The sequence below is a fragment of the Opisthocomus hoazin genome, chromosome Z, assembly GCF_030867145.1.
Source record: "Opisthocomus hoazin isolate bOpiHoa1 chromosome Z, bOpiHoa1.hap1, whole genome shotgun sequence".
Taxonomy (NCBI): Eukaryota; Metazoa; Chordata; class Aves; order Opisthocomiformes; family Opisthocomidae; genus Opisthocomus; species Opisthocomus hoazin.
The window spans coordinates 48414555-48427866 of NC_134454.1; the positions used below are offsets into that span (position 1 = coordinate 48414555).

The 13312-nt window shown below is 39.8% G+C and overlaps 1 protein-coding gene across 4 annotated transcripts in view; it reads right to left on the reverse strand.

Moving 5' to 3' along the window:
• DAPK1 (death associated protein kinase 1) overlaps positions 1-13312 on the reverse strand; it is a 99894-nt gene that overhangs the window by 57598 nt on the left and 28984 nt on the right. For all 4 annotated transcript variants that reach the window (XM_075410897.1, XM_075410896.1, XM_009936440.2 and 1 more), the window contains one exon: positions 1979-2200. In XM_075410897.1, the coding sequence (XP_075267012.1) occupies positions 1979-2200 (222 nt within the window). The remainder of the gene's footprint in view (positions 1-1978; positions 2201-13312) is intronic.

The window sequence follows — 13312 nt, forward strand, 5'->3', positions numbered from 1 at the left end:
GTCTGAAAAAATGGAAAAAAGAAAGTCTTCTACTGAAACTATATGGGGATTGCTAACTAGGCAAAACAGTTAGCTAAACTGCAATGCAAAGTTTGCTGAGCTTCACACTATCAAGCTTACAAAATATTACCACACATTGTCAGAAGTAATATCTGCTTCCATTCATTGAACATTAGTGGGGGTACACACAGACACAGACAGGAATCTTGCTGCGAAAAGAGCTCCTATCCCATGTGGAAAGGGGAGGAGGGCAGAACGGCCCCATTCCTCCTACCACTGTCCATGATTACCAAGTCTTCCTCAGAGCTTTCCAGTCCAGACATTGGCCTGATTTCATATGGAAAGATTACAGAGCAGAAAGCAAGCAGTACACTGACAGTAAGGTTATAGACAGGAAGAATGTGAGAGCTGATATCAAGTGGTGAGAAGAAGAAACATCACAATAATTTGGCTGTGTATTCACGACACATTTCATAGAATCACAGAATGGTTTCAGTAGAAAGATGTCCCATGGGCAGGGACACCTTCCAGCAGACCAAGTTGCTCAAAGCCCCACCCAACCTGGCCTTGAACACTTCCAGGGAGGGGGAATCCACAGCTTCTCTGGGCAACCTGTGCCAGTGCCTCACCACCATCATGGTGAAGAATTTCTTCCTAATACCTAAGCTAAATCTACCCTCTTTCATTTTAAAGCCATTAACTCTTGTCCTATCACTACATTTAAAGAGTTCTGAGCAAAAACCACAAGTAGCAGATATTCTGACAGGAATATAAGGAAGTTTTACTTCATACAAAATGCTAATTTAGCTTAAAAGCTAAAAAAACCCCGACTCGCTTAAATGATCCAAAGTTGACAAACTAGTGCAAGGGTATAATTCTGGAATTGAAAAACCAGCCCAGACTACAGCAAGTATTACAGTAAACAATCACATGCTGGACCAGAAGCGTAGAAACATGTTCTAACATAACAAAGCAGCACCATGCATGTATATACCATAGAAAAGCTGAAACTCCAACAGATACCTCCTGGTTCTCTTTTTAAATCTATGCTATAAATCTACATGTATGTTACTGAAAGTATGCAATACTGACGTATTCTTACAAGGTAAGTGGAAATGCCACTTACCAAAGCTAGTAAACAAGAAGACATAACCTACATAAGAACAATCACATGAACAGCCAAGGAAGAGACACAAGTGCTGCCCAAGGTTCTGGTACCAAATCATCTGCTTGCCTGAAATACTTATTCTAAAGCACATTTAACTGATACAGAGCAAGTACGGCAATAACACAGAGTCAGGCATGCAAACAACGTAAAGACGTCCACGTCCCACCAGCAGACACTGCCAAACTGTAACGGGTGAGTAATGCTTGACTTCTGAACTTGCAATTATTGAGGAACTTGAAGCCAGACTTGAAACAATGCAGAAGTATTCTCCACCAACACATTTACCTCAATCCATTAGCAATAACCTAGGGTGAAAAATGGGAACTAGAACAAGGATACGAAAGTTCAGTTTACATTTCAACAGGACAGAACTGGGATATGTGGTTTAAAAAAAAAGAGAAAAAGTATTCAGTAATGTTACTTTACTTTATACCAACATCAACACAGTAAAATTTGCTAAAATAACCTGCACTTAGAATCTCTGTTTCCCTCTGCTCTTATCTTCAAATCAGTTTGTTTAGCTCCAGGCTATTCTTCCAGATCCATAACATCAACAATGATAAAAGTAATAAGCAGAAAAAGTTCCTAAAAATGCCGGATTTTTTTGTTAACCTCTGTAGTGCATTTACAGTGAAAAATGTGTGTAGAAATCAAGAACCTACAACTCTGACTTAAAAACAGAGAATTCTCTGGCTATTACCGATCTTCTCTTGGGGTGGTAAGGAACATCCATTAAATCACTGCATTTCTCAGAGAAAGTGTCCAAACAAACAAACAAATATTCCTACCTAGGTCTCTAAAGCTACTTACAGTTCCAGAATAAGAATGACATCTGTTTTGTTCTCATAAACATCATGCAGTGCGATCACATTAGGATGTCGAATCTCTTTTAGTATGCCGACTTCTCGCTCGATATCTTCCCGGCTCACTCCGCGTCGGCTGGATTTTGTTCTCCGTTTCTTAATGAATTTTGCTGCAAACTGCTGACCAGTGCTTTTCTCACGGCATTTTTTCACTACAGCAAACTGCCCGCTAAGAACAAAAAAAGAGTGAAAGAATGAAGATAAGTGTTTGGTTCAAGGAAGTTTAGAATTAAAGCAAGCCGCTATTTACTGCTGTGGCGGAAAACAGCCGTACCTCCAAATTACCAACTTGACTAAAGTACATTACTGCTTTTTCTGCAATGTAGAATAATAACTGAAAAAAAAGAAACAACTAACCGTAGAGGAGGCAGAAAAGGTAAGTTAAGATACCACTTTTACACCGCACAAACATACATACATACACATTTCAGCATATCCATAAGTAAAAGATAACCCCCGTGTAGACCATTGGGATTTTTGACGAATATGTGCATCAGAGATTACTGAGGAAAAATAATCGTTTCTGCATTTCTCCTTCCACATGCATGTTGAGGATATTTTTTTTTGTTCTGCAAGAGAGACAGTCCTTAGTTTCTGCCAATCTATATGATCTGTCAATATTCACTTTATTCTATCCTCCAGGTATTTTTTTTAAAGCTTTTAAAACTATACTGGGATTCAGGACATTGTTTTGTTTTTAAATTTCAAAAGCACTGACTAAATACAGTAATAGCAAGAATTAGTTATTGTATCATCTTGTTAAGTAAGGAGAGTTTGATGGCGAGAAAAGTACCGAGGTACTGAGGAACAAAAACATGTGATTGTGTTATGAACCAGAAGAAACTCTAGGAAGCTCTGCCTCCAGCACGTTATCACGGACGTATAAGCCTGTCGCTGCTAGATGTAGACAATGATTCAGATCAGAAACGTAAAGGAATCTAATGTTGAGTTAAAGCAAGAACAGGATTCCAAATACTGCTGAGTTTTCCTTTTACGTTTTCTTAATCTCTTGGATTCTCTAGCAATTCTGTTCTTGGTTTATTTCACGGTACGAAGAATTCATAGAATTACAGAATGACACCAGTGAGCAAATCTTCTCAGGTTAGCCTACCCTTTTAACTGAAGAAGTGGTGTCCCCTGAAAAAGACTTCGAACAGTGATTAAATCAAAGCTGAGCCTAGTAGGCTTAACCCATCATACACAGCAATGTAACATGTAGGCATGGATAACTCCACTCAGTATCTGGAAGAGGAGCTAACCTGCATTAGTGGTTAATTAATTATAACTGACAGAGAGATCTCTAGAAAGGTGCATCACTCGCAAAACGGGCATAACATAATGACAAAGTACCAAGCATGAATCATTCAAAGCTACAGATCTCACTCACGAACTTAATGTAAAATACTACTTTTATTATTGGAGAATGAACATGTACCGAACATGCCAACAAAGTAATCAAATAATTAAAGAATGCATGACAGAGAAAATAGAAGATGACAACTGACCAGCAACAAGAAACAAAGATAATATGATAATAAGATGTTGTAAGGGAAAAGCACACTCATGATTTTTGAATTTAGAGGGCTGATCAGCTGGGAATACTTTATGCAGCTGGGTCACCCCTACCACCATTACTATGCTGACCCACACAGAACCCCAAGTGACAAATTGTCTTGAACTGGGACATGCAGTTGGGCAAGGTTAAATGACTGTCACCTGCAGAAGGCAGGGCAGAGACAGATCCTCTCCTGTGAACTCCCAGAAAAGGACTGTAGAGTAGCCACGACCAGCTGGGAAGACTTTGAATGCAGCCATGGGCAGTGAGAGAAGTAAACGCCAAGAGCCACAGTCAACAGTCTTTCAAGTTTTGAGATTTGGTTTTATTTCAATGTTAGGATCACTACTCAAGTTTCATTCTTCATTATTTCATGAAATCAGTTTACAAACTTGTGTGATGACTTCATGTTGCATGAAAAATTGCACAAAAAAAATCCTTGCCCTAAATGCTCCCCCCCAGTTCTGCACAAAGTTGTCCAGGGCCAGGCTCACCAGACAGGGTCCAACATGTTCTTACTACAAACCGCAGACAGCAGCGCTCCAGACCACACCATATCCTCTTGTCCCGTACACATAGGCTGGAAGACCTGCTTCACTTGCCTTAACTCCGTCAGCTACTGCTACCTGAGGTGCTCTGGGACACCTAAGACATTCACATGGGACTGGCAGACAAGGCACAGGACCTCTGCAAGACCTGTGTCATCCTGAACTTGCAGCAGAGGGCTGGACAAGGTACGAGATGGTACATGAAGCCTCCCTGCTTCGGTCAGGTCAACGCCACAACAACTCTTCCTGCAACAGCGGCTCGGGGTTTGATCTCCAAGGCCTGAGCAGTTTTGCACTGTTGGACAGCCAGCCAGAGCAAAGCACGCACTCAGGTGTTTGCACCACTGCAAAGAAGTGCAAACAGAGTCTTCTGGTCCTTGCTTATGGAGGTGGGGGGGAAAGCAGCAATCCTCTCACACTCTCCCCCACAAGATGCACATCTCCACAGAGACACTCAGCTTTATTTAAAAAGCCGTCAGCTTTTCAGAAAGTTCACAGTTCCAGAGAAACTGCAAAGCTGGGCAGTAGACAGACATAGGCATCACCACAACTCTGAACAGATACTCAAGCTCACAGACCAGAAATAAGTAAAAAGCCACTGCTTGCCTTTTGGCCACCTCGCTGGCTTTCAGGCTAGAAGCCTAACTGCCTGATACAGAAAGAAAAATATTTCTGCTTATGATTCATCCATAGGCTTGAATGCTACATGGCTGACCACTTTCTTATTGATGCTCACCTCTTAAGTTTGGCAAAAGCTACTGCTTCATTAAAAAAAAAAAAAAAAGAAAAACAAACAACAAAACGCCCCCCACAATGCAAACCAAACAAAACCAAAAACAACAATAAAACCCTAAAGACTAAAAAACAAAATTGCTGCTAACATGAACTCTGAGAGGCTGGGATTGAAAAGTGACTCTGAAGTACATGGACATAAAATATTTCTTGACATCCATGAAGACTTAATTATAACAGTTGATTGGGATTAAGAGTTATCTATGCTTCACTGACAAAGCATGTATCATTGACTTTTGGAAAAATCTGGTATTTGAATTTCCAGTCTTTAGCCCATGATATAATTTTTCCTTTAGCGCTTCTTCACTGAAGAGAGTAATGCATTTTAGGGTTCCTTCTAAACAAAGAACATTCTGCAAGTGTTTTTAAACATGCACTGGCTATGGACCTGTAAGCTAAAGATAGATGATGTTTCCACAGTATTACTCGTATTTGAACCACACCATTGCCCAAAGCCACTTCATGCTTCCAATGCCTTTAAGGCTAAGGCTGTGGAATCTTCTTTTGGCAATGGGTCAGCTATGATGTTACAGCATGAGGCTGACCTACTGAAACAAAGGGGACCAGGTAAGACACGTAGATCTCCTCTCTCCTCCTCCTCTGAGGTATATAGCTTTATTTTTTCAGTCTTTTACTTTTTTCTCCAGTTACAACCACCTGTTTGAAGGATGTCATGATCTACCATAATTCAATGTAAAGTGTTATCGGAAGACCAATACAGTGTTTAACACCACCTGACTTTATAGATTAGTACCATCCATGGTTTATGAGGATGTCAGGCTCCAGAAATCTTTGACATTGCTCACGAGCACAACAAAGTTATCAACTAACCAGTATCTAGAGTAAGTGCCAGTTATGCACCAAGTAATCTTATTATTGTTGTTTTGGTATTCAGTAGCTAACACCACAATTAGTTGCTTGTTATTAAACATTGCACTTACAGATCACACTTAAGCTGCAATCAATGGGGCTACTTCATGCCTGGGATCACTAAGCCACACCATTTTACAGCTATCTCTAAATCCCATTTTAAAAGCAGAGGAGTAGTGTAAATCAAAGCGTATTTATTGGGCTTTAACCTGTAAAACTGCAATGACAAGCTGTCATAAGTCAGCTCTGTATGGGCTAACACATCTAGATCCAGTAATATTCTCCCATAGATCCCACATTTTCAGATCCAGCATTCATTCATGCAGTGCCTTCAAAGCCAGAAAAGCCCTTCAGTTTAAGTTCCCTCACTTTTGAAGCTTTGATTTAAAATGGGTGGGGTCAAAAAATGATTGCCATTTTAGGAGAGAATTGCACTGAAAAAAAAAAGTAGTAAATTACAAACTCACGCTTCATAAAGTATCTGGCATATTTTTTTTTTCCACATGGCAGAAACAGGTTAAACAGCGAAGCAGGATGACAACTTGATGTGAGAACAAATACTTCTGTTAATAACAGTAATTTATTTTGCAATCTTGTAATTCTTACTCAACCAGCAGTTAATTACTATCCTAAATCCACTCTTTTCGGGACACTTGGCATGATTATCTCCACATTCAGTGATTTTTCAGATCTGTTTCAGAACAAGTACTTATCCCATTACCTTATCATTTGCTTTCTCCATCTTTTTTACATCACAAGACGACACATGTTGCCCTCTACAATACACTCACACATATATACATATATGCAAAAGTTGTGCAGAAAGGTGATGGAATCACCAATAAAGCACCTATACTCCACCCTTTATTGGTCCTGCCTTAGCGGTATCACAACACTACCACTTATTAGCATCAATTATGGACAGTTTTAACTACAGAGACGGACATTTTAGAATCAAAGGGAAAAAGCAAAAAAGTCCTTTCATTTTCTCCAGAAGGATGATCACAGTGATTAGAGGTGGCAGACACCCTGTATTCTTCCCCACTCATAGCCTTCTCCACCAGCCCTTCCAAGCCAGCTCCTTCTGCGAGGACTGAAACTCTTGCTCCAAGAACCCTCTGAAAGAGGTCCAAGCTGGACACACAGATACTCAAGTAACCCCCAGGGACCAATTTTCTCATATTTATTGCCACATTAGGGCAACCACAGGGGAATTCTCCATGCCATCTTCCGAGGACAGCATTCAAAAGACAACAGGAGCAGAGGACAGGAATAAGTAAAAGGCATTAGGCTGACATCAGAGTAATAAGATGTCTGGACATGCTTCTGTCACTTCAGCACTTTTCGTTCTATTTTAAAAATTTGGTATTCACTACTCAACTCTGAAAATGCAATCTATTAAGATCCAGCTGTTTTTACTACTTCTTTGCTTTCCTTTTTAAAATTATGCTAATCCAACAGAGCGAGACTTACAAAATGTTATTAGATTAACCCTTGAAAGAAACTGCAAGTCAACCATAAAGCCATTAGTTCTCCCCAATATGACAGTTACTAGCAGGCTGTGGACACCTCCGCCTTTCCTTAGACATTGGCAGCAGGGAAGGCTGACTGAGCAGGTGATTTCCATCCCCAGCAGCGTGTCAGGGTCAGTCAGCTCTATCAGTCACCACTGCCACCCAGGTACTGCTGTCTGTCTTCAAGGGCACCTGAGCTGCTCCTGCTAATAAGGTTAACTCTCACAAAACTCTCCAGTGAGGCAGCAGTACCTAAATGAGTCTTCTCCAATGGAAAGAAAGACTTCTCCACACACTGTGAAGGGTTATAGCTACACGAAGTCCCTCTCCACCTTCTTAAACAAGCAAAACGTTTGCAGTTCAGGTGCAATGACAAAATAGAAGCAACCTCTCCCCCCTGCTTCCTCTCTCCCTCTTCATGGTCTTGCAAAAGATGGTAAACTTTATGAGGCACTTAAGAGCCTCTCTTGCGTGTATAATGCTTACAGTACCGCACCTGAGAGTCACTAGCACAAAGCGTTACCCCACTGAGAAGGTAACCTATTATCACCATCAGCAGGGTGGGGTAAGCCACGGTTAGCAGGTTAACAGAGCACTCCCAGCAGATGTGACTGGGAAGCGGTATCGTGCCATGTGCACCATGCTCAAAAGACAACCTGTTTCATGAACAGCAGCTTTGGCACTAGCTACCAGCATTACACCTGCAAGGAAAAATCTTCACTGATCTCAGCAGATAAAGAAACAGGGATACTCTAAAACAAGGTATCTTGCCAGGTAAGAGTTTCTCTAAGGGTACATGGCACATCTTTTCTTCCGCCCCCAGAGGGCAAGTTCAGGAATACAAGGGCCCTTTCTTCAAGTCACGTTTTTAATTTTGCAGCCAACCAAAGAGTACAGCCACATAGAGAATGAATGCAGCACTGACTGATAAGCTCATAACATATTTGCTTAGGCTCTGGAAGTCAGAAATACCTGTACAGCGCTCACAATTTTTGTGCTCCTTCCCTTGCCCTGCAATGTTTAGTTCTCTAGCACAGATGCTGAGAGAATGCCAAAGGCCTTCTTTAGCTGCAAGCCCTCTTGACTACTGTAGAGCTCTGAAAAGAAACGGCAAACAACACGGAGCTGAGAACATCGCAGGGCAGCTGCATCTGAAGGCTATGCAGGTGGATGATAAGGCTATTTATCTATCTCTTTCTCTTTTTTTTTTTTAACAGCTCTTGCAAAACAGTTTTCAAGGTAAGTAACAAGTTTACTCTTTCAAGTGCTGACACAGACACACACCTCTCAGTTGATGGTTGAGCTGTTTGCTTTGCCTCCCTGGCAGAGAAATACATTTTTGCCGTCCATAGTGAGTCTTAAGTGGCAGCACTCAAACTACTTCACCACTATGTAACATGAAGGAACAGCACCTAATTAGTCAGTAGCAGAAAGAGAAACAAGCACCTGAAGCCTGTGGATCACTGTAAGCATGTTTCAGCTGCACACAAACACTCCTTATAGCAAAGGGCACACTGGCCATAGCACAATGTAAGTAGTAACTTTGGCAGACACATGAAAAAAGCAGAACTAAAGAAAAGAGAGGAAAGAGGAGTTAAATGTGGTAACAGCATTTAAGCTAAACTACTCCTCAAGTGCTATATGAGTGACTGAGCAGGAGAATAAACCAGCTGAAATCTGGTGATGCACCACAGAGACCACTGCTAGGACTGACCTGTTCCAACTACTAATATAGAAAAGCAAATAGAAGGACTTCATTAAACTTCTCCATGAAACTAAATTACAGTAGAGTGTTGCAAGTACAAATGCAGAATAGTAACACACATTATCCACTTGTGCAGTACGTTTCCAGTGTGCACAGTGTTTAAATCAAGTTTTAATTCATACCCATCAGTAAAATGCATGCTGATACGCTTTCCTAAGAAATATTTTGGAAAAGCAGCAAAGCAAAAAAGAGCAAGGACAGCAAGGAAAGGGAAGCAGAGGGGAAAATCAGACAGATCTACAAAGCAAAGACACACAAATGTACTGACAACTGGTATTTCCTAAATTCTGCGTTCCTTGTTATGCACAGATGTGTTTACACACTTACAAACTCTGTGTCTCTTAAATTACTTTTCCTAATTTCTACTTAAGAGTATCTTTCATTGTCATATTACCAAGTTTCATAAGTACCCTGATCCCATTATAGTGACTCAATGTATGTGACGATAAAATAGTTTATCTTTCAGTATGAATACATCAAATATTTTACTTCAAGCTATTTTACCAAAACATCCAAATCATAAAAAGGACTTCTTCCCTTATGCAATATTTTAAGAAAAAAAAAAAAGCCACCTTTCAAATGATCTGTATTACTACTTCATGAAATATTTTCAATTAGAAAAAACATTGCATTATCAGATACCAATTTCGTCTGTCTAAATCAGCTGAAACCTCTGGTGTGCTACCTACTCAAATACAGTTTGAACTTATTAATGAAATTAACAGAAAGAAAAACACTCTGATGGTATCTACAACAGATGCTATCACAAGATGAAGCAGTCAGAATTTGAGGTTTCAAACACTGTAAGCAGAAGGTGGGCTAAGTTAACTTCTTAAGCATATCCATAGACTAAACCACCTAACATAACTTTATATAACTGAAGTCAGGTTGCAGGATGGACCAGAAAGTGAAGAATCACAGAAGCAAGGAATTTGTCCAATATGTTATTTTCTCCAGCATTTTTGTAAGCTCGTGTCTCCTCTTTTTGCGATTCGGTTATTCTAACAGCAACTCATCATGCATTTCAGCTACGCGTTTATCTCCTGCAGAAATCTTTTTGTGCTGTCAGCCTCAGCACATTATGCTGATGAAGCTGGAGGTCTTTGTTGCTCTGCTGCTTTCTGCAATTTCACTAGGCTGCTAATGGACTTCTCTAGATGTTTACTAAGCTTACAGAAAAGTGATTTTTTAGTCTCTTCATTGTTTTCTTAGAAACGCAGAGGAGCCACTAGTCCTAAGGGAGGACATAGCAACAGCATGACAAAGAACTTCGTCGGTGACAGAGCACAAGAAAGATGCCACATGCCAAAAAAAGAACATTATTCTTTATTTTTATTTCTTATGTGCTTTCTATTGCTCCGAGTAGTGAATGAAAAGTGTTAGAAGAACAATTACATGGGATGGTGGACTAAGAGAGAGAGATGGAAACAGAGAAGACTAGTCCTTCTTTGTCTGTGTACATGTGTGCATGTGTATCCAGTACTGAATGGAAGACTATGCTACCAAGTGTCTTCATGATACCAGTCTATCACCGTATTACACCACTTCCCAGGCCACGCATTAGAAAAGGCAAGTGATCACGGGTGTGACTGGCATTGCCAAGGCTCACTGTACAGACTGCTACCCATGCACAGGCGCGGTCAAGACGGCATCTCACTGAACACAGCTCCCCAGAACAGTAATTACTGTTAAGCACAAGTAGATTAATCAGATGGCTCTGGCTCGCTCAGAGAAAAGGGGATGAAGAAAGAGAGCTAGATTTGAAATATTTTTAGTGTAATGCACCCACATGTTGAAAGTAAGACCAAGCACACCTGCCCATGGCCCTTCCCCAACACACTCACCTAACGGAAAGGGGCTAATCTGCCTGGGATTTTCTCATTCTACTCAAACTACGACACAGTATTTCCAACATGGTTAATGCAAAACAAGTTAAACTGATGGAGCGTGCATGCATGCATACACCTGTGCATATATCTGCTGAGCTGAAAAGCACTTATTAACTAGTACAATCCATCACCCAGAGAGGATGGAAAGTGGATTCCAAGTATCAGCAACCTGACAGCAAACTTTGACTCCAGATGACTTAAAAATTGTTCGCATCTAGAAACAAGAAGTTTAGAAAAAGTATAATCTCATGATGATTAGGCTTAATTTTGTGAAGTGGAACAAAGGCTGAGTTAAAAGAAAAAAGTTCCAGCTCTTTTACTCCTGCTCACATGCAATACATGTAAATGCTTTCACCCACTCTCTGTGTACATGTAAATATGTCAGTATCTCTCTATACATCATGACAAGAGCACTGTAAAAACAGGATACAAAAATAAAATATGAATGCAGGACATTTTGTTTGTAGTTTATTTTATACACACTACACCGTCAACAGATATTTGATATAGTCTATCTTTGTAAGCAGTAACTGAGTTACTGTCTTTGAAAAGGGTTTTAGTTAGAAACATAGCACCTTGAAAAAGAAATTAAGAGAGTCAAAGCCTGCAATATTTGCATCCTGCTGATGTACTTTGCCTGAAGGCTAATGCACAGCCCTTGCCAAGTATGGCTGCTATGTAACCAAATGAGAGTGCAGTCCTCTTTTATCCAAGGAGAGTGCCTTCATATTTTTTCTTTTAAGGATCGCTTTGTTTCAAGTCAGGGCCCTAAGCTGAACAGGATTTCAGCATGCAAAATGTGTTCTGACCAAGTAACACCAGATCTCCCCATGAAGACGCACATACATCTGCTCTGCACGATTCCCGACTGTTGGCATACAACCTCGCAGTGGGAAGAAGAGTGGAAGGAATTACGAAAAGCAGAGTTAGTGAGGTTTTATCGTGTGATTCAATGTGAAAAGAGTTGTGAAAACAGTTATGAAAACACTTGAAAAAAATAGCAGGGCAGGTTCTGTTTGAAACAGAGGCCTTTTGTACTTTCTTTATGTAGTCTACCTCCTTGATACTTAATTAGATGTGACTGAACTACGGTTTACTTCACCATTGTAAAGGTATGTTTAAGTAGGTACTTGAGTCATGACGTATCACACACTACAGTATAGGAAAAAGTAAATGGTGTTCAAGAACATTTTAATTACCCCAAAAAAAGGCAAAGACATTAATTTACAACCACACATTAAAACAGAAAGGTGTATAGCAAATTTAATATAAAAAAATCACATGAAGGACACCACCTCTGAAGACTTCATCTGTACTGAACACAAACACGTCTCTATTTAAAGATACCACTGGTCTTGGTTCAAACTATTGAGGAAGAAGAACACGGGAGCTGCAACGAAGAACGGAAAGCTCTGTACAAACCAAATATGAGCCTTTTGTATATACAATACTTCAACAAATATTTATTATCTAAATTGAATGGCCACACAAAGCACGTAATTGTGAGACACAGCCAAGGTTTAACCAGGCTTTTCATGATTGTTTAAAAATATTAAATAACAAAGTTTACCTAGGACTTTAAATAAGAGTTAACATCCGTAAACTCACATTGGCAGATAACAACTCAATAGTATAAAAGAGATCTCAAAAGTCCTTCAAAAGCGACCTGCTCAGAAGAAAATGCTTTGCATGAAAGATGCATCTTGAAGCCTCTGCACGGCCCATAACCTTAACCTTTGAAGCTAAGTTACATGTTTCTATACACTACATCATTGAAAGTCAGCTTAACATTTTTATTGATTTTTCATCTTTTTTTAGGGAAATTAAAATTTCCTACAGCTCAATTTCCCTCAGTTCAGATAACTGTAAAATTAATTTAAGTTCTGTTTTCTCAGGTTGTCTTCATAATTCTTACAGCATTGAAAATAACTCTTGTAATTTTTCTCTCTCATGGCCAACAGAAGAGGGATTTATGCAATTCAGATGCAAAATAAGTGGAAAAAAACCACATATGAAATTATTACTTTATGATTGAGACATGACACAGAACAATCTCATACAAGATGTTATGTATATGTGTAAGACATAATACTGATGGATATTCTAGAAGATCTAAGCATTCACACAGAAGTCTTCAAACTATTTCTCTGGGTAGTATTTCTCTTTTCAGCACCAATACGATGGAATCATTTTGCTAAGCACTTGAAGATTCCTGGAAATAGCTCCCATCTGTTTAACATAATACTGCATCTGCTTTCCAGTGAAGACCTTTGAATAAAATGTTTTGTTGCTTCAAACAATCAGCTGCAACCATCTCATGAGTTTACTCCACCTCCTTATTACAAATA